Source organism: Larimichthys crocea, chromosome XIII, assembly GCF_000972845.2.
Source record: "Larimichthys crocea isolate SSNF chromosome XIII, L_crocea_2.0, whole genome shotgun sequence".
Taxonomy (NCBI): Eukaryota; Metazoa; Chordata; class Actinopteri; family Sciaenidae; genus Larimichthys; species Larimichthys crocea.
The window spans coordinates 33,878,899-33,897,928 of NC_040023.1; the positions used below are offsets into that span (position 1 = coordinate 33,878,899).

Consider the following 19,030-nt stretch of genomic DNA (forward strand, 5'->3'; position numbering starts at 1 on the left):
GTTCAGGAGTCAGATCTCAACAACTCTTTTCTGATGTCTTGGCCTATTTTTACTCAGATCTGTGTTGTTCTTGGCTCCTGATGGAAGCTTTTACTGCTTGTTTTTTTACCGCCTTGCTAAAAAAAATAATCTTCAAAGGTACTTCTTTCTTTTTCTCCCCGCGACTACAAACACTTTGAGTTTACACCTACAACAGTGCACCGTGGATGCGATAACTCCTGAAGCATGTGTGTTACGTTGAAAGAAACACTGCAGGTCTTAGTTTTGAACTGCCTCTGCTGTCAAGAGGCGGGGTACAGCCTGGACAGGTGGCCTGCTCATGGTCTTGCTGTGAAGCGACAGTCAAATCCTCTCCCTCATCTAATATCCCTGATTGTGCCAACATCACGAGAAGGAAGCAGGATGTGGTTAGGCATGAAGCTGGGTACATGAAACCAAGTCAGAGTATCATAGTTAGGTTCATGAACTCCTCCAGGATAGCATCAGTTTCAGTGACATTTCAGCCTGACTGCGGAGGAGTTTGGCCGGTCTGATCGTTGGATTGGCACCCCCTGTCGATCACATGGTGGCAGCCAAAACGCAGCACCGCCATTCAGATGAATGGGAAGTGTGTTTTTGCCACAGCATTCGGTCTGAGTCGGACCTAATGGACTACATCCAGCAGCTCTGTGGCCTGTGAAATGGAGCCCATGTGGAAGTGCAGTTCCTCGATTAAAGCTATACCTAATTAAGAGTGTGGACGCTTTGATTGACAGGTAGCGGCCGTTAACCCACCTCAGGTCTGCCCACAATCCACGTCCTTGCCCATTTTTAGATTAGCCGGGAGGCGGCAGAGACGGCGCTAGAGGAAAAGTCAGACAACTACCAAAATCATGGGGATATATCCTCTGGGAACCATGAACGTTTATACAAAATTCCATCTCAATTAGTCCAATAGATAGACTGGATATTTCAGTGTGACCCACATTGCCATCCCCAAAGCCACACAGCAAGCAGGGCTAAAAACAACATGCACGCTTGACTGCGAGCAACTGCAACTTTGCAAAAACGTGTGACTCTCTGCACTTTGACTGATATCTCACATCCTGGTGATGAGCGTCCCGTGCTCGAACCAGCATTATGAGACGTTATTAATGCGTCTGTCAAGTTCCACTGCCGGACCTGCTTTTGTTAAATTGTGCAGACCGATGTCGAAGCCTTATCCTCAGCTGAAAACAGCATTCAGACTGCTTTAAAGAGCAGAAACCAGTCTAATCTGGTTGAGTAGAACTGCCCTTATTCTGTCAACACTTTCACTTCGATGTGAGACACCCATCTGAAGACATACATTATATTTAGTTTGCACCGTGTCAGAGAGTTGAGGAAGTTGGCAGGATTAGCTGCGTTTTGATTCGCTGTTTGGGTGCAGTGCAAGCATCAATACCTTTGCATTAGCTGCGATTTTACCCATGACACCCCCAAAGGAATTCTTCCAAACATTTGCTTTCACTTTGAAAGCTTCTCCACCGAGCTTTGATTCCAGAAAAACACCATCGCCTTCTGTTACCCTTTGATTTTTTTCTTTTTCGGCACAGTTAGTTGCTTCCTTTCATCTCAGCTGCTTGTCTAAAAATGACTACGACGAGCAGAGATGAATGATTTAGACTGATAAAAGACTTAATAAAAGTTTGGAGGAAGAAAAATATTAACAACAATGTCGTTGAAGCAGCAACACTTTATTATATATCATGACTGTATCAAGCTGTTGTCATGACCAATCTCTATATAAATAAGCTATAAATGTCCAAGTAAAGATAAAGAATCAAGTAAATAAACTTGATTTAAAGTACCAGTGCCATTTTTGATCACATCGGGTAGATGTTTTCCTGCAAAAATATCTCTGACAAACTCACTGCACGCTATAAGCCCAGCACCAAATAACACAGAGATCAAGTATACACCTGGATAGTGAGCATTTAGCAGCTAAAGAGCCAAATAAAACCAGATCGGAGATAAAAGAAAGAATATTAAACTGATCTTCATCAGGTTTGAATGCTAATTCTGCTCCGTAGAGCTCCACTGGCATTAAAGCTTTAAAACTGTGCATGCAACTTTGAACCTTTGAGCATTTCTTTGCTTTCGTCTTGCAGGAGGGCACGTCCAAGTTCGCTAACCTTGACAACAGGCTCAACAACAAACATATTAATAGGGTAAGTAGAGTGGAAACACCGGTGTGAATGACTAACGCATGAATAACATTTGGAAATTATTCTCGCTGGGCTGTCAAATCGTTTTGGGTCACCGAGTCATCTCAGGTGGTTTTTAGTAACTTAAAATCACCTCGTCATTTGTCGCAAAAACCATCAGATCTTCAAATGCATTAAAAAATGAAAAATTTTCACCAACTTTACAGCCCACGTCTGGTGTGCATACAAATCATTTCAGCCTGAGGGGTTGTACACATCCCACAGGCCTTTATGGGAGACCTTGGAAAATTTAGACATGATGTAAGACACTGCAAAAGTGTTAGTAGTTTCAAAGTTAGGGGACAGAATGTAGTATAACAACTTTAGAAAAACGATCTGTGGTAAAACATGGATTCAGATGCCTGTGAATCATCAAGGTCTCGAACATGCGAGTAGAATTAAGTTGTTTTCAGTTAAAACACTGATAAAAAAAAAAAGCTCTATGGTTTTGCTGAGAGTTCAGTAATGGATCTCAAACTAAGAGTGCTTGGAAATACTACAAAACTCTACGCTCAAACACTGACACTGATATCACTTTTGCTAAGCGGGGGGTGGTGGTGTTCCGGCGGTTTGATGGAGGGTTGTAAGAGGGATCGACCGGCACGCAGCGGCGAAGTGGAACATAGGGGCTGTCGTGTGTGTGTGTGTGTGTGTGTGTGATGTTCTGAATCCTGAGCCACCGTTTGAAAAGTAGCTGCAGGCAGCTGCTCTGAAACCCCCTCTGCTGTGTGGGCTCTTAGAAACCTCCGGGGGAAACGGATGAAACACTTTTCTTCTTTTTCTTACACAGTCCAATGCCCAGGGCACCGTGCCCTACCTGGGTATCTTCCTCACAGACCTCACCATGCTAGACACGGCGGTCAAAGACAGGCTGGATGTGAGTTACTCTCATCTCTATCGAGGGGAAAGCTGGTCACAGCCCCTGGTGATTGCTCAGTATTTTACAATTATCCGACATGACATAACACACATCCTGTCACTCCCTTTGCAGAACGGCTACATCAACTTTGACAAAAGGAGAAGGGTGAGTGTTGCAATATGGATCGTGCCGAGAGATTAAAAAGGTTCAAATTTGAATACGTTATCTGTTTTAGCACTTCAAATAAGAGATTGAGCTGATGCCCTGACGCTGGAGCAGTTTGGACAAGCAGCAGCTGTGGACTTTTTCTGTTTCTGCAGCGCTGACATAACAAGCGAGTGGTCAGGTGTGCAACTGTAGCACCCTGACAAAAAAAAATCCTGTTAGAGCGAGAGGAACTGAACAAAGTGAGAGCTACAAAAGAGGAGAGATAAGTGGGATAATCTTCAGGATAAGAGCATGTTAGAGCGAGCGGAGGTAACGTAATATCAGAGGGAGGAAATGATTAAGAACTGCCACAGTAGATCAGCCGACGTGGGGTGCCTTTTTCTTTTCATTATGAAACCTTTGTGGCGATGTACTTCTTTGTTAACAGGAATTTGAGGTTTTAGCTCAAATCCGGCTCCTGCAGTCTTCCTGCAAAAACTGTGTTTTCACCACTGACGAGGCCTTCACACAGTGGTATCAGAGCGTACCAACACTAACAGAGGAGGAAAGGTACGTGTGAACAATTAGATCAGTTACTAAAAAAACAAAACAAATGTGTGATTTGTCGTATGAAAACCGCTGACGTCTTTTTCCAGTTACGGACTTTCTAGTGAAATCGAAGCGCCTGGTGAGCCGAGCCCCCGTGGCCTTACTCCAACAGTCATCATCACACAGTGCCCAGAGTAAGCTACACACACACACATAACACAGAAAATGCCCATAATGTCACATTCACACAATTTAGTATACGTTCATCACTCAGACTGTGAAAATAGAGTATGATATCTTCTGTGGCTCCAACAGAAGCTTTTCTAAAGTCATCTCATCTAAAAATATGAACAGAAGATGATGATAAGATAAGTAGTAAGGGTGTGACAGATGTGAATATTTATTTATTTAAAGAATCTAAAAACAGATGCTGTCGAGTTGCTTTATGGAAAATTTGTGATTTTGAGTTTAATATAAATTTAATGGTTTTTGAGTTTTGGTTCTCGACTATATCAGAGAATATGTCAGCATATCCCTTCTGCGATGTTGACCGTTTTGCATTACTTAATCGCTGAAGTATCACCAATGTAATGGCACAATTAGTCCATGAATCACTAAGAATTGATCCGCTCCATCCATTTATTTTCTCTGTAACCGCTTATCAGGGCCGCGGGGCGGGCTGGAGCCGATCCCAGCTGACACTGGACAAGTGGCCAGTTTATCACAGAGCTGACACATAGAGACAAACAACCATTCACACCTACCATACACAGAAATGCCCCATTCTGGGTTCGAAACAGAAACCTTGTTGCTGCGAAGCCAACCAGTCACTAGTGAAAAAAATAAAATAAATTAGGCAACAACAACTGTGCTAATAAATCGTTTGTGGTCAAGACAAATGAATTGGATATCAAAAAAGTTGAACATTTGCCAGTTCCAGCTTCTCAAATGTGTTTTCATATCACTGTAAATTGATTATTTTCCGATCCTGGACTGCTGATCGCACAGAATAAACACTTTAAAGGCATCACCTCGGCTTCTGGGAAGTTTGATGGGCATTTTTCACAACTCTCTGACATTTTGTTGATTTCATGACCACCAGTCGATACCAAAAACATTATCATCATCGTTAGTGTGAGCCTTAATTTGAACGTCATTGTTCATCTTCATGTGTTGACAGCCTGAGTACCTCCCGGATCAGCCTGGCTGGCGACAGCGACAGCCTCTTCGACTTCCCCTCCCCCGTCAATAATCTGCTGTCAAAACTCACAAAGGTAACTTTATGTTTGTATTTAAATCAGACGCTGCACGCAGGAGTGACTCTCCTGATATTAGAAAAACAACCACATCCTTAATGATCATCAGAGCCATTGTTTCATTTCAATCGCAGCATATGAAATCTCCATCTGTGTCCTGTCTGGATGTTGACACGTCTCCTCCGACCAACGACTCCACCCCTGCCGCTTTGACTCCATCCACTCCCACAAAATCGCACCGCCGATCAGCCTCCTGCGGCAACAACCCCCTCAATAACATCCAAGGGTCGGGGCCCGACATGCGAATCATCAGGATACGGATGGATCTGCAGGATGGAAACCTGTACCGAAGCATACTGGTACTGATTCAAACCCATTTAAATCCAATACGCAGCAGCAGCAGCAGCAGCAGGGAGATTGTTGGAGAAAGCTGTGTCCCAAATTATCTGCAACATGCTGCACTTATAGCCTTTCTTCTCATCTGCAAGGATCGCTTAATGATAGTCATCAGAATCAGATCCTCAGGATACAATGGACCCGGGATATCATTAGTGCAAATCAAGCTGTCTAAGTGTCATTGTTATTTTCTTCTTTGCCCTCAGGTTACGAGCAATGACAAGACCCCCACTGTGATCAGCTCTGCCTTAGAAAAGCACAATCAAGACCCCAAACAGGCATCCAGATACGAGCTGATCCAACTTCTGCCCGAAGGAAAAGGTAAAGACGTGAAAAACTAATCCACTCTGCCACTACATCTATCTACATCTGTATTTTTGGACCGGTTTTGTTGTCACGTGGTGTAATTATCAAATCCAAATGGAGACAAACTGATGTTATCTTGTAATTTTGCAGCACAGACTCATTTTAGGACTTTGAACAGTCATACAGGAAGAAAATCATCAGCCTGAAAACATCTTTTTTTAGATCCCAATAAATTTAGTTTACAGTAAAGCCAAACTCACAAATGAGTTTACTTTTTGGTACAGATTATTTTGTTTTTCTCTGCTTTGCTTTCTCAAATGTGTACTAAATGTGTATTTTTGTGCAAATTCACATCAATTTTCCAATTTAAAATTTCTGCTGTAGTCATGTGGCTGTAGGCGAGGTGAGAGATGCTCCTCCTCTGGTTTGTGGTTAGAGAAGAGTTAAAACTGTTTTGCAACAGCGGACCACAACTCTAAGAGCCCGGCGAACAGCACCAGACTGATCACATCTCATATGTATTGTCATCTTTGTCCATTAATTCCTCGGCCAACAGAAAGTCAATCAGCAACTATAGTGATAACTGACGAATCATCTTTGTCGTTTGCCTGTTAGAGCAGCTCAGATGTGATGATTTCATAGGATGATTTGCAGCTTCTTGTTTTATATTTAAACAAAACTGAATACAGATCACAACTTATATGCATTGTACACATTATTATATATTTTGAGGGAGGCATTTAGATAGTGACAGAGAGAGGAAATTAGGGGGAATGACATGCAACAACAGTCTCCATCCAGGTGAATCCAGGCATGTTGTGGTTCACGCACAGCATCTTTGGAGAAGTTTTTATTGATTTCTAATGCGTTCCTTTGTTTCTCTTCTTCCCTCAATGCAGAACTGATCATCCCAGCTACAGGAAACGTCTTCTACGCCATGACATCATCTAGTGTTGACTTCCTGTTGAGAAGGAAAGGCGGGAACACTCCTTTGGGCTCACAGCCAATTAGCACAGAGACGAGCGCCACTTTTCCTCGAATCAAAGCCAAGGGCAGGAGACTAGTCAGGACTCTGTTTTGAAACCAACCCGGCTTTCGTTGGTCCACAGTGATTTTTTTCTGACGTGAAGGCAGGTGGAGCTCTCACAGACAGTACATGTGGCCTTCTCTGTGCAAAACAAAAATCTACACATGCCTTTTTTTCTTCTCATGCTCCTGCAAAGCTCGTTCTACCAAAACACCAAGACCAAGTCCTCATTGTGTTTTAATCCACAACTCCATAGCAGGTTCTGTCAAACATTTCAGACCTCCGGCTGCTCTGCTTTGCTCACCAGAGCCGTCTGCAGTTTTCCTCTTTTCCAAACAGTATGCATTACTAATTTACACCAATGGAAGAGCAACAGAAACCTTTAACTGAGTACATTTTGGTGCTGGCTCTCGGGTCCCAGTCAGGTAGCACTTGATGCATTTTTTTTTCATTCCAACACGATGAATAAGATCTGTTTTAATCGCTTACAGCCACCAGGAAAATCCTTTGTTGTGTACCTCAGTCGTTTTCAAATGTAAAAAGAAGATTTAATCGGTCAGAACTTCTGTGATTACCTGAGATGCAATGATGAAGGATTTAGTGTGTCTTTTTTTGTTTGTCTGTTTCGAGGAGAGAAGCATAATGAAATTGAAATATATACAGGACCTGTCAGGTCTGGTTCTGGTAAGAAGCACACATGTGGAAGACCAAAAGACACATTGCAAGCGCATCGTTGTAGCAAAACACTGGAGACATATATATGTTTTGTATGTATTTATATATTTTGTACGTCTGTATGATGTCAACATTGTGTTTACACTGGCAAGGAGCTCTACATAGATCCATGTGTCCAGTAATTCATTCATCAAAGGAATAATGCATCAAACACCTGCAGGATTTCACTTTAAACAGGCCAACACGTGTCTGCACACAAGTGAGAGTTCATTATTTCATCTTTGACTCAAGCAGATGTTCATTTAAACATAAACTTAAAGCTGCATTAATCAATATTTTTATATTAACGGTGAATTAAATTACTATTCGTGTTGTGAAAGGGCCTCTTTAAATCTTAAAACAACGACCGCAGCTCGATGGAGCTTTTTGACCTCCTTTTTTTTTAAGCTCATTTGTTTGGGAGTCAGGGCCCCTGGAGATTTACTTCATGGTTTGTTCTCACAGCTGTTATCAACCCTGTTTCCAGCAGCAGCTGTTTGATAAACCCACTGTATGCTGCCTGCCCAACAGGAACCAGCAAACACACTAAGTTTTGCAACTAGCTGGCGAATAAAGTCGAAACATTTAGCTGCTAAAGAGCCAGACATTTTTCTCAGGAGTTGCTAGAGACCAAACTAGACCTAAAAAAAGAAAAAGAAAAAAGAGTGCTATGCACTTATTTAATTAGATGGACAGAAAAACAACTCCAGACAAATACTTCTTCTTCCACTGGATGCGTTTGTAGGCAGCTCTTTGCTCTTATAGCTGTAACGACTTTATAAGGCGGGGAAACTGTCACGCAGCTCGTTTTTTGGAGTTCTTCTGACCCCTAGTGGCCAAAAAAAAAAGGATTACTGCAGCTTTAATAACACCTCGCAGCACTTTTAAAGCTTGTGGCTTTGCTTCAGTTTATCACTGTAGCACCGAAACCATGAGGAAGACAGTAACTAAACCAATCACCATTATTAGGTTGAAGGTTTTCCGCAGAGCATAAGCTAAACTTAATTTATGCAGATTCTTTTGGGTTTGTTTTTTTTACACAGCTAAGCAGGACACACCTTCGCTGCTGTTTACCTACAGCACAAAAGCCTCAGCTCCAATTTCATGTTATGAATTAACATGCTGACGTCAGTGTAGGTTCAAAAAAACACACAACCTCTTCTGGACTTTTGACGAAGTCTCGTGACCTCTGGCTGTGCCCGCTCGGTGCTGGTGAGGCCCAACTGTTGTTGGCTGAGGCCCGGCGGGACCAGGGAGAGGATTCTTTAGATGACGCGTGCTAGCATTTTTGCGATGTTACTGGTTGTTTTAGTGCCTTTCTCTTACAGGATGCTCATCTTGCCCATGTTTGCAGTAGAATGTATACAGTATACACAGAGGCAACGCGGTCACCTGCAGTGCTGCGTCGTCTCGCATCAAAGCTATTTATGCACTACATACAGGATGTCCTATTTTTGTGGTAATAAATTTACTTTTATATGAATTTCATTGCTCTTGACTGATATGCTGTAACATATTCCAAGATCAATACAGACAGAAATTTTCCATGCTGCTGAGTGTCCCATAAAAAGATTTAAACCTCTGCCTCTGTATGTCAAAACACTGACGAGGCAAACAAAGGAAGGTGAATATTCATCAGCGACAGACAAACACGGCTCTGTTTTAGTCTTTTTATTCAGATTGCCAGCATCTTTATCTTCAAGCAGAGTCAAGGTCAGAATGAATGTTTGTATGTGGAAATGTGATACAGCTATAAAAAATCAAAAGGCACATAATAAAAAAAAAAGAGCTCTGGATGTGTCAGAAAAGCACATTTTAAATTCATAGAAACTCAAACCCAGTTAACAACAAACACAAAGTATTAAAGCATTCCTCAAATCTGAATGGTGTCTGTAGTTTTAATATCGTCAGTGAAATGTGTGTGTGTGTGTGCAGTGCAAATAATCCCACATTGTTCATACCAGCTTGACTCACTCCCTGAGAACATACCCACAAACCATCTAATGTTGATTCAAACACAAAAAGTCAGAGTTGGCGAGGCGGGCACTTAATACAGTTTTTGCACAATCACACCACCCGTTTCAGTTAAAACAGTACCCAGTGGTTATAAAGACTCTTACGCAAATGTTCTCATTTAAAAGAGGCACTCTGAGGCTTTTGTGTTTTTTCAAAATGAACACCATATTTCCCGTAATACCCTCCGCTCGCTGTCAGATTTGACTACTCGCTGCTCCTCCAGCTCTGTTCTGCATGCATTTAGTTTGAAGAGGAAGATGTAACAGCCCTCGATAACAGACGATAATAATTCAGAGCAAGTAAAATGGTTTTTGTGCCTCAAAGGCCCCCCCCACAAAAAAAAACACATTTTCTCAAACAGCTTCTCACTGTGAGCAAATGGGTTCTACATGAAGACACCAACGTTTGATCAGTTCACTCGAGATATTTCTCTATTTCTGTTTTAGCCCCACCGTCCTCTCAGAACAATTACAAAAGTGTACGATTGTAGAAAAGATCATTATGAACATAGGTCATTTCAATCTGATTACATCAGACTTAGAATCATTGTAGCAAATATGTGCAAATATTTTCCTCAAAACTCTGCATGCCCAGTTGGGGGAGGTATCAACACTGGCCTGTTCCTCCTCCACAAGCCTGACACTCCAGCGCCGCCGTCCGGTAAGCCTTCCACACCACCGGATCCTGCAGACACACCGTACCACCGCCGCGCTTCTCCTCCGCCTCGTTCCGGTTTATGTCTCCCACGCACACCCAGCCACCGCTGGCCCCTGACACGGACGCCTTTGGGCTGACGGCCCACTTGGAGTGGTCCTGGCTGGTCTTGAAGGTGAACGTTTGCCCAGGGTTGATGAGTGTGATGTCCAGGACCTTCCAGCCCAGCGAACAGTCGGAGGGCAGGACGCCTGTGGAGCGAATCCAGAACTGGACCAGGAGGTCTGACTTGAGGGTGGGGGCCACCCAGGAGTGGTACAAGTCTGACAAGGCAGAGAGAGAGGATGGATGGGAACATATTTTTATTATTTCACTGCCTGTAAACTGTAAATAATATTGCCTTAGTACAGAGGGTGAACTATTATCACAAATTATAACTTGTCATGCTCACACTGGTCTATTTATACATGCGAGGAAAGTCAAGGTGAAGCTGACACAAGATAAACTGAGGCCAGCCCCGGGATGAACTTTAAACTACCTTTATCTCTTCAAAGTCATACCATTTTTAAAAGATGCTCCTTTGGCAAAGCTGATGAAGTCGGTGCCATCCTTTGAGGTCAGAGTCACGCTGCGATTGGAGACAGGTTTGATATGAGAGATGTGACCGGACAGATGTTTTTTCTTACAGACGGCGGCCAGCGCCGGCACCAGGGACGCCAAGGACTCCGGGGCGTCGCAGTCGTACACATTAGGCTGATTGATCTGAAGCTGCTCTCCTGCGGCGCAAAACAAATTAGATTTAAGGCTAAACACCGCTAACGGCACTCCAGAATCACTCTGTTCGTTAAGTACGGTAAATGAAAAGCACTGTCTTGGTGACATTGGTGCAGAGGCACTGCAGCAACAGATGACAGGGACAATATAAGTGTACATACAGGGTAAAGAAAGAAAAGAAAGAAAAACCACAACATGTTCCTAGAAATGCCCGTAAACTTTCAGAACCTTTGCGACAAAAAGATGAATTACATTATGCGAGTAGTTCCCTGCTTGACCGACCTAACCTCAGTGCTTTATGCACTTCTGCTGCCTGTCCTCCTATGAACTCCTTTAGGGCTCAGACCGACGACTACATTTCATTATTGATTAACCAATAATTGGTTCTTCATTTAGCTTAAATAGTCAGTTAATACTGAAAAATGACCAGCACAGTTTGTCAAGAGTCCAAGGTGGTGCTTGTTTTGATCGGCCCGACAAAAAAACAACAACCCTCAAACATATAAATCTAGTTTGAGAAGCTGGAACAAGTGAATGTTTGTCATGATAACTGCACGGCTCTAGATGTTGCAATCAGTCAGTCAGTCAACCACTGTGATCGGTACTGACTGAAATATCTCAAGAACTATTCGACAGTTTGCCGTGAACTTGTGTACAAACATCGATGGTGCCGTAGTAGCATGAATCCTAATGACTCTGGTGAATGTAGCGCCAAGCATGAGTTTGAGAAAAATGTCTTGACAACTATTGGCTGGACGGTGATGAAATGTGGTACAGACGTTCATGCCCTAACTGTAAAAACTTTGGCGGTTACCTGATGTTCATCTAGCGCCACCAGGTTAAAAAAAACAAAGCTAACAACATTTCCACCATTCTTACCTTTTCTATGTTTGTTTTTTTTTTTATTAATAAATGTTAAAACGTTCAACCTGCCGAGGCAGATGGTCACCCACCATGAGCCGCGCTCTTCTCAAGGTCTCTCTGCCCTTGCCACCGTCGCTGAGTGCTTGCTCATGGTGGGAATTGTTGAGTCTTGTAGACTCTTGTTGCCTGATGAATTACTTTTAATCAACAATAAAAATAGTTTTTGGTTTAGTTTAAATCAACCGACCAACTGATTAATTGCATTTTGTTTTTAGCACCGACTCTGTGTAGTACAATCAAGTAGTTGTGCTCATCAAATTAGTAATTAATAGTAGCAAATATTTCTGACATACTAGTCATCACATATTGGATGCATAGTCTTTATGAACTGTGTCAAATCTCAGTTTCACCTCATTAACATTCAAGTGCATGCTGCAAGGTGCTCCATAAAAACGAAACGTGACAAGGCTGCAATCGCCTTCTGCTGTTTGACAAAACATTTATGCGCCGTGCATCCACGTCACCCCGGACACCGTCGCGCTCTCAACATCCCAGCTGGAGAGGCAAGAGTCTGATGGAGCGAATGCATTGCCGCAGTGTGAGGGCCGATATCTCTATGGTAACATACCTCACAGTCTAATTACATTACCCCCAGGCACTGCCATAGCAACTGTGCCAACCGCTGGGTCTGCCAGGGAACTGCACAGGCAGTGACACGGCGATGACACCTGTTTACCCTGATTATCTTGAAATGGAATTGTTGTTCTTGTGTTAATACCTGACCGGATTATCAAGTGTCGGGTGACGACAGTAATGACGGAAGAAATTCCTTTCAAGACGAGACAGCTCCTAACCACAAAACGTGTGATTCAATATTCTAAGTGAGCAACTTGTTTCTGACAAAAGGAAGATATTTGTAGTGTTTTATATCGGACTATCATAGGTGTTTTCAATTTCATGACAGAAAAATGATACTTAGGGCTTCAGAAGACTTTTAATATTCTTGTTAAAGCACTGGAAGACTCTACAGAAACTTGTCTTTACTCAGCAGCTCTCTGAGGCAGCCAATCAATAGCAGGAAAACTCTTGGATATATGATATGTCATATAGTTTTAATAGACCTCATCTTCACTAATGATCTTCCACTATATTGGCAGGGCATTACATGATTGGCATGAATCTTCATCAGTTCCCAGCTCTCATACAGTTATTGTAATCTAATACCACCATTGCAAAGTGCTAACTGCATTTTAATAGCAACTCTGCCTGTGCCATGTGCGGCCACATGGCAGGACTCCGGTCTTACCGATGGTCTGGAAGCGGTCGATCGGGTAGGTAACGCAGATAAAGTTTTGTCCGTTGGTCACACCGGTGCTGGGGTAATAGTACTGCCCTGCTTTTTGTACCGGGGGGAAGTGAGGGGTGCTGTGGACCAACCAGAAGCCTTGATTTTTATCCAGCAGGACGACACCTGGGGAACAGAGGGGGGTTGAAATTGTCAGCGAAATGCATCGAGGTTTTTCCCTCCAGGTGGTCAGAGCTGACATGCAAATCAAAACTAATCAAACGCAACTGTGCTCATTTATTTCTACATACACGTGTCACACATTTTCAGCTCCTTAAAAAGCAGTATTCCATAAATTCACCACTTTAACAGAAATACAGTGTTTTTTTTTACATCAGTCTTGACCTTTTGCTTCTTAAACTTAATAACTGATTCTGTTGGCCATTTATTTCCACATCCAGCAACTATAAAGCATCATTATCATTTATTTGGAGCGTCTCTGGCCACCTGGTGCATGTTAAATCCAATATTTACTCTCTTTTAGCTCCGATTTTGGCCTCTATCAACTCCTGCAACCTCATCTGACTGCTATTTGGTGCTGAGCAGGTGGAATGCAGTGGGGTTTTCACTCTAAGTGAAGCTATAAGAAAGGTGAATGTGAGCCAAAACAGTAAGATGAACAATGAGCTGTAACCATAAAGCCCTTTCACTTTGTCACTTTGTCATTTTGTACTTAGTTATTGTAAAAAACATATATTATAGCCACTTTAAACATGCATAATACTCTTAGGTCATACTGGAACTCTCCCATTTCACATATATTTTGGATACTTTCAGGTTTTTTTGACCATATACATGACATGTGCCATTTTAAAATCAACTGAGCCTCTGAATTTTAGTTGTTTTGTTCTCTCACATGTTTATTTCTCTCTAATTTTGTTCACAGAGAGGTTAAAAGCAGTGTTAGTGATCACTTCTGCTTCCCCAAGATAATCTATCCACCTGACAGCGTCAGGCATATCAGTATAAGATACTGATTAAACAGCATGACTCTGACACTGGTGTGATTTGGAGTGGGTACAATAGAAGTTTGAATTTGTCCTAAATTTCATACTATACACACGCCTATATTTTCTGATTTTGAGTATACAGTCAAATCTCTTGCAGCTTATCTGGAATATGCAAGTATTGGAGCTTGACTTGTTCTTCACCTTTTGTGTGCCCCCCTCTGTTTCCACTGTTGTCAGCCCATCTGTCACCAAAGTCTTCTGGCTGCTGGTCATTGTAAAGGATGTACGCTACTTCTGTGTTCTGTGAAGAGGACAGAGGATTTGATTTTTATTAGAATTAGAAACCACCAAACTTGGGCACATACGAAACACAAGAGTCGAGGTGTACAAACTTGTGTTTTCTGTGAGCATGCTCTTGAAACTATATCACCTTTCCCACAGCTATTTGGAGAAACAGACTGCACAAATGAATATAAATGAACAAGTAAATTTCAGTTCTCATTTTCAGTTTCTTATTCTGATCTTATACTGTCACTAGGTTGTATGAGAGAACACAAACAAGCCTATGACTGCGTCTCTGAAATGAGAATAAGTCTTTGGACTGCAGCGAAAAAGCAGAAGCAGGCAATAAATGAATAGATATATAACATCTGCTGATGTCTATGAGAACCTACATGTGTTTACTACTCATATTGCTTGAGCAAAATATTATAGTTACATTTTGGACATTAGAAAAGAGTGCATGCAATTAAAACAAATAAATACCACAAGAATATTTACAACCACGCTGGCAAAAGCTAACGAGGGTTCAAATAAATAAACCAATAGAAATACAAAGATTCAAAAGGAATTTCATATTAATACCAAAACTCTATCCTTGTGGACTCACAAATAAAGGATTCTGTCAATACTGCACAGCGATAAATCGCTTTATTTTATTTTTAAAGGACAGAATTTGCATTTTAGAGAGATGACATATAATAAAAAATTGAAGCACCAGCTGTCATAAAAAAAGAAGTAGCCAAGTTCACATTAATCCTGCATGCATATATTTAATACATGAATAATAAAGTATAAAAACCTGTATAACACACGAATCACACGTAGAAGGAAGCTTGCTTTCTGTGATTTCCTATAAAATGAACTCTCAGTAAAACAGAAATGCATTCACAATGTTTGTGACTGTGACGGCGACAGACCTTTCCTTGTGAGTACAGCTGTCCGACTGTCCTGCCCAGAGCTCCCGTGGTGTCGTTCACTGTCCCCTTCCCATTAGTCCATCCGTCGCTCCCTTTTTCCAGCAGTAAATAGAATTCACCCAGATAAGGAGCCTTTCTGCCGTGTTCTTTAGGCAGCTTGTACATGTAGAACCTAAGATGTAACAGTGGTGAAGGTGACAGGAGACAGGTAAAGGTGTAAATATGTAAGCAGCTTGATACTTTGCACATTATTGTTTCAGCGCTCCTCTTAGCTTTCTCGTGACACCAAAGAACGTCCATAGAAGTGTATTTTTAAATGCCTGTTTTGTCCAGGACTCTTATTAATTACCAATCAACTGCATCTCCTTTGTCATTGTAGCAGCTGATTGGCTGGGTGTTGCCCCCTAGTGGCACACAGGTGATCAGGAGGGACAGGAACAGAAGCATCTGAGAAAAAGAGATTATTGATTACAGATAAATAAATATATAATTTTGTATAATTACAATGATATCTGGGCCATTGGCATCTTTGAGATAGACTTGAAATATGTGAGGCCCCCTAATCTGAATGTGGAACTTTAGTGTATGTTGTAATGTACAGAGACCATCCTCAACAATACAGTATATTTACATTGCTGTTATATATATTTTTTTTTATTAAATGACCTTTCTAACACTAATGGCAAAAACTGAATCAAACTCAACAAGTGTTAAAACATTAAGTGAAACCATTTGCTCTTGTTCACTGGTGGAAAAATAGTACTTTTTAAAAGTAAAAGTACCGACACAACAGAGCAGAAATACTCAAGTTAAAGTCCTGCATTCAAAATATTAGTACAGAGTGTACAAAATACACCAAAAGTAAACATACCCATTGTGGAGAATAGTATGAATTACATAACTGGAATTATAATTACTGATGCACTTACTTACTTATGCAAATAAACGTCACTTTAATTTACTGTTTAACAACTAGTTCCCCAATAGGCGGCAGTAGCTCAGTCCATAGAGACTTGGCTTGGGAACTGGTACAAGTCCAGTATGGAAAACAAAGTATAGTGGTGGTGGACTGGTAGCTGGAAAGGTGCCAGTTCACCTCCTGCCCAGGTGCCCTTGAGCAAGGCTGCCCATCACTCCACCATCTCTCTGCACATATGCATGTGAACCATGTGTACATAAAATGTGTGTGTGTGTGTGTTTCAGGTTGAAATGCATGTAAAATTGAAAAGGAAAGTATTTCCCCTCCAGGGATTAAAGTATCTCTTCTTCTTTTTCTTCTTAGTTCAGTCTGAGTTGTACACACACATACATGTTAAATTATGAAAAACGACAATATGATTTCAATGTTCCACTCTGGATTCAGGAGCAGCATCTTGTGAACATTAAATCAGTGCAAATCTAAACTTCCAGGCTAAAAAAAACACGTGTGAAAACTGACTGTAAGTGAACTAACTACAGCTGAAACTGACATTAAGTCACAACATGCAGCAGATTCAAGAAGAAGACACACGTTAATCTGAATGTGACAGCCCATACAGACCTCTATCTGAGCGTCTTTGTCCTCATATGTGTCCTCAACAGGTCCCTGTCTTGTCCTCAGCAGGAATGTGTGCTGTAGTTCCCAGTTTTGAACAAGTCATTTCCATCTAGACCAGTTTCATCTGCTGCTGCTGCCTTGTTTTGGTCTGGGACTAAAAACAGCGGGATGAGACAGTGACGTATGGAAACATGTTTAAACATGGCTGACACCGACAGACTTCTTCCAGGACAGAAACCAACAAAAAGACAAAAAGCTCTTTTGATTTTGTTGTAATAATAAAATATCAACTTTATGAAAGAAAAAACTAACAGGAAATATGGTTCACGCCGTTTTTTAAACGCTTCCTAACTTCCGCGCTCTGTCTTATCCTTCTCTAACACGTCCTAGGTTTGAGTCACACGGTAGGTGACGTCGAAATGTGGGCGGGGCTGCAAAAAGCGGCAAATAAATATAAAATAAAAATTTGAATAAATATAAAATAAATAAACATAAAATAAAAATAAATATAAATAAATAAATAAATATAAATAAATAAAATAAAATAAAAAATAAAATAAAATAAAATAAATAATATTAAATAAATAAATAATAAATTATTACATGATACAATTAAGTCCTGTTGCGGAGAGACAGCATAGACATAATGTTTTAATTATTAGCATTTAAAATTTATTTATTTTATGTATATATACAGTTTGGTAGTAGCAGATAAGGTAAATGCGCAGATAAGTTTTAATCTATCGCTACATTATATCAATATCCAATATCTGAAAATGATGATGATGATATATATGTTTTATTATTATTGTTTAATTATTACATATTATTATTATATATTATTCATTTATTATCAGTATAAATAATAGATTAAATATAAATTAATACATTTTTAATAATTATAAATCTATAACCCTAAATTACACATCTTTTATCTTTTAACCCCTATATATATAAGGTGAAAAAGCCTATGAACCACTATACAGAATGAAGAGTATGCAGAGTACAGGTTTAATTAAGGGTTTTACACTCCACAATCTGTTTTAATAAATTATATTAAAACCACACAATAAGGAACTCTCATCACCTACAGATAATGGTAAATGTATGTTACACAAAATTACCCTTAAATGGATAAAGAGCTTACAACATGAAAGGACACAAAAACCAAGAAGCGAATCCAAAAAAGGTTTGTGGACTGTTCTTATTTATTTTTATATACATATACCTGCTGATGACTCAGTTCGAGAGATGATACTGTGTATCTACTCAGTGCTACAATACGTATGTAATGCACACTTCCATCTTAAAAGTGGAAGTCTGGTTAGTTGGCGTGTTGTCTTTCTTCCTGTTTGACTCTTTCACAATTTTGGTGAAAAGTGTGGTTTCTTTTTTTGTTGTTGTTACATTATTTTCTCCTCCTGTTTCTCTTTTGTTCCTTTTCTTTTCACTTGACATGTTCATCTGTTTTATCTTTTTCTTGATGATGAGATATGGCGTGATGCGAGTCATGTGGCAGAATAATGAATGTGTCATCAATAATCTGGAGATATACAATGACCTCTTAAACTTTACATCTGAGATAGAAAACTTTTTGATGAGTTAGCACAGAGTGATCTTTATAATTCACTAGAGAGGCAATATTTTTGTTCTCCTATTTGACTTAGAAGCTGAACCAGCAAAGTAAGGCAAAGTGTTACTATCACATGACACACCATTTTGCTCTACTTGAGGAAGTGACACAGCATCCTATCGTCACCTCGAACTTCACTTGATTAGACAAGCAAGGACTTCCTCAGAAAGCTGTCCTTAACTGAGTGGACTAAACACACCAGAGGTCAAGGGTTTCCTGGAGGCCCGTTTTGGCTGATGACATGTGTGGAGATACAGTGTAGGAATATTCAGAAACAAATCATTGGATCAGGACTTTCCATGCTGCAAAGCAGTGTTATTGACAGTGTTATTGAACTTTAGTTAATGCTATTTTATGTGCAAAATCTTCTTCTTTCTACTTCTAATCCTCCAATCATCATTACTTTTTGTCAGAATAAGGATCAGGCTTATTACCAGGTAGGTTTTCGCATGCTTTGTTTTGTTGTGCTGGTGCAGTAACAACAAATAATATTATACATTACACACATTAAATCCGTAAATCCCCTTTTTGCCGTTGTGGACCTGACCATAAAATAAAAATGACTCTGTAAAGCAAACA

General features: G+C 40.7%; 2 protein-coding genes across 5 annotated transcripts in view; one reads left to right on the plus strand and one right to left on the minus strand.

The window, feature by feature from the left end:
* Positions 1–8,327, plus strand: part of rgl2 (ral guanine nucleotide dissociation stimulator-like 2) — a 28,535-nt gene extending 20,208 nt beyond the window's left edge. For all 3 annotated transcript variants that reach the window (XM_027287193.1, XM_027287194.1, XM_027287195.1), the window contains 9 exons: positions 2,130–2,189; positions 3,016–3,102; positions 3,217–3,249; positions 3,680–3,801; positions 3,888–3,974; positions 4,961–5,054; positions 5,171–5,395; positions 5,639–5,753; positions 6,638–8,327. In XM_027287193.1, coding sequence (XP_027142994.1) covers positions 2,130–2,189; positions 3,016–3,102; positions 3,217–3,249; positions 3,680–3,801; positions 3,888–3,974; positions 4,961–5,054; positions 5,171–5,395; positions 5,639–5,753; positions 6,638–6,819 — 1,005 coding nt within the window. In that variant the 3' untranslated portion in view covers positions 6,820–8,327. The remainder of the gene's footprint in view (positions 1–2,129; positions 2,190–3,015; positions 3,103–3,216; positions 3,250–3,679; positions 3,802–3,887; positions 3,975–4,960; positions 5,055–5,170; positions 5,396–5,638; positions 5,754–6,637) is intronic.
* Positions 8,328–9,135: 808 nt separating this feature from the next.
* Positions 9,136–17,223, minus strand: dnase2 (deoxyribonuclease II, lysosomal). 2 transcript variants are annotated; one of them, XM_027287196.1, is made up of 8 exons: positions 17,131–17,223; positions 16,822–16,972; positions 15,631–15,728; positions 15,282–15,453; positions 14,284–14,383; positions 13,094–13,258; positions 10,710–10,925; positions 9,136–10,472 (listed from the first exon to the last, which is right to left on the minus strand). In XM_027287196.1, exons 3-8 carry the CDS (start codon positions 15,726–15,728, stop codon positions 10,102–10,104), a joined length of 1,122 nt encoding a protein of 373 aa, XP_027142997.1. In that variant the 5' UTR covers positions 16,822–16,972; positions 17,131–17,223; the 3' UTR covers positions 9,136–10,101. The 2 variants fall into 2 exon arrangements, with proteins under 2 accessions (XP_027142997.1, XP_019134668.2); XM_019279123.2 differs by lacking the exon at positions 17,131–17,223 and having other exon boundaries at positions 16,822–17,073.
* Positions 17,224–19,030: the final 1,807 nt, after the last annotated feature.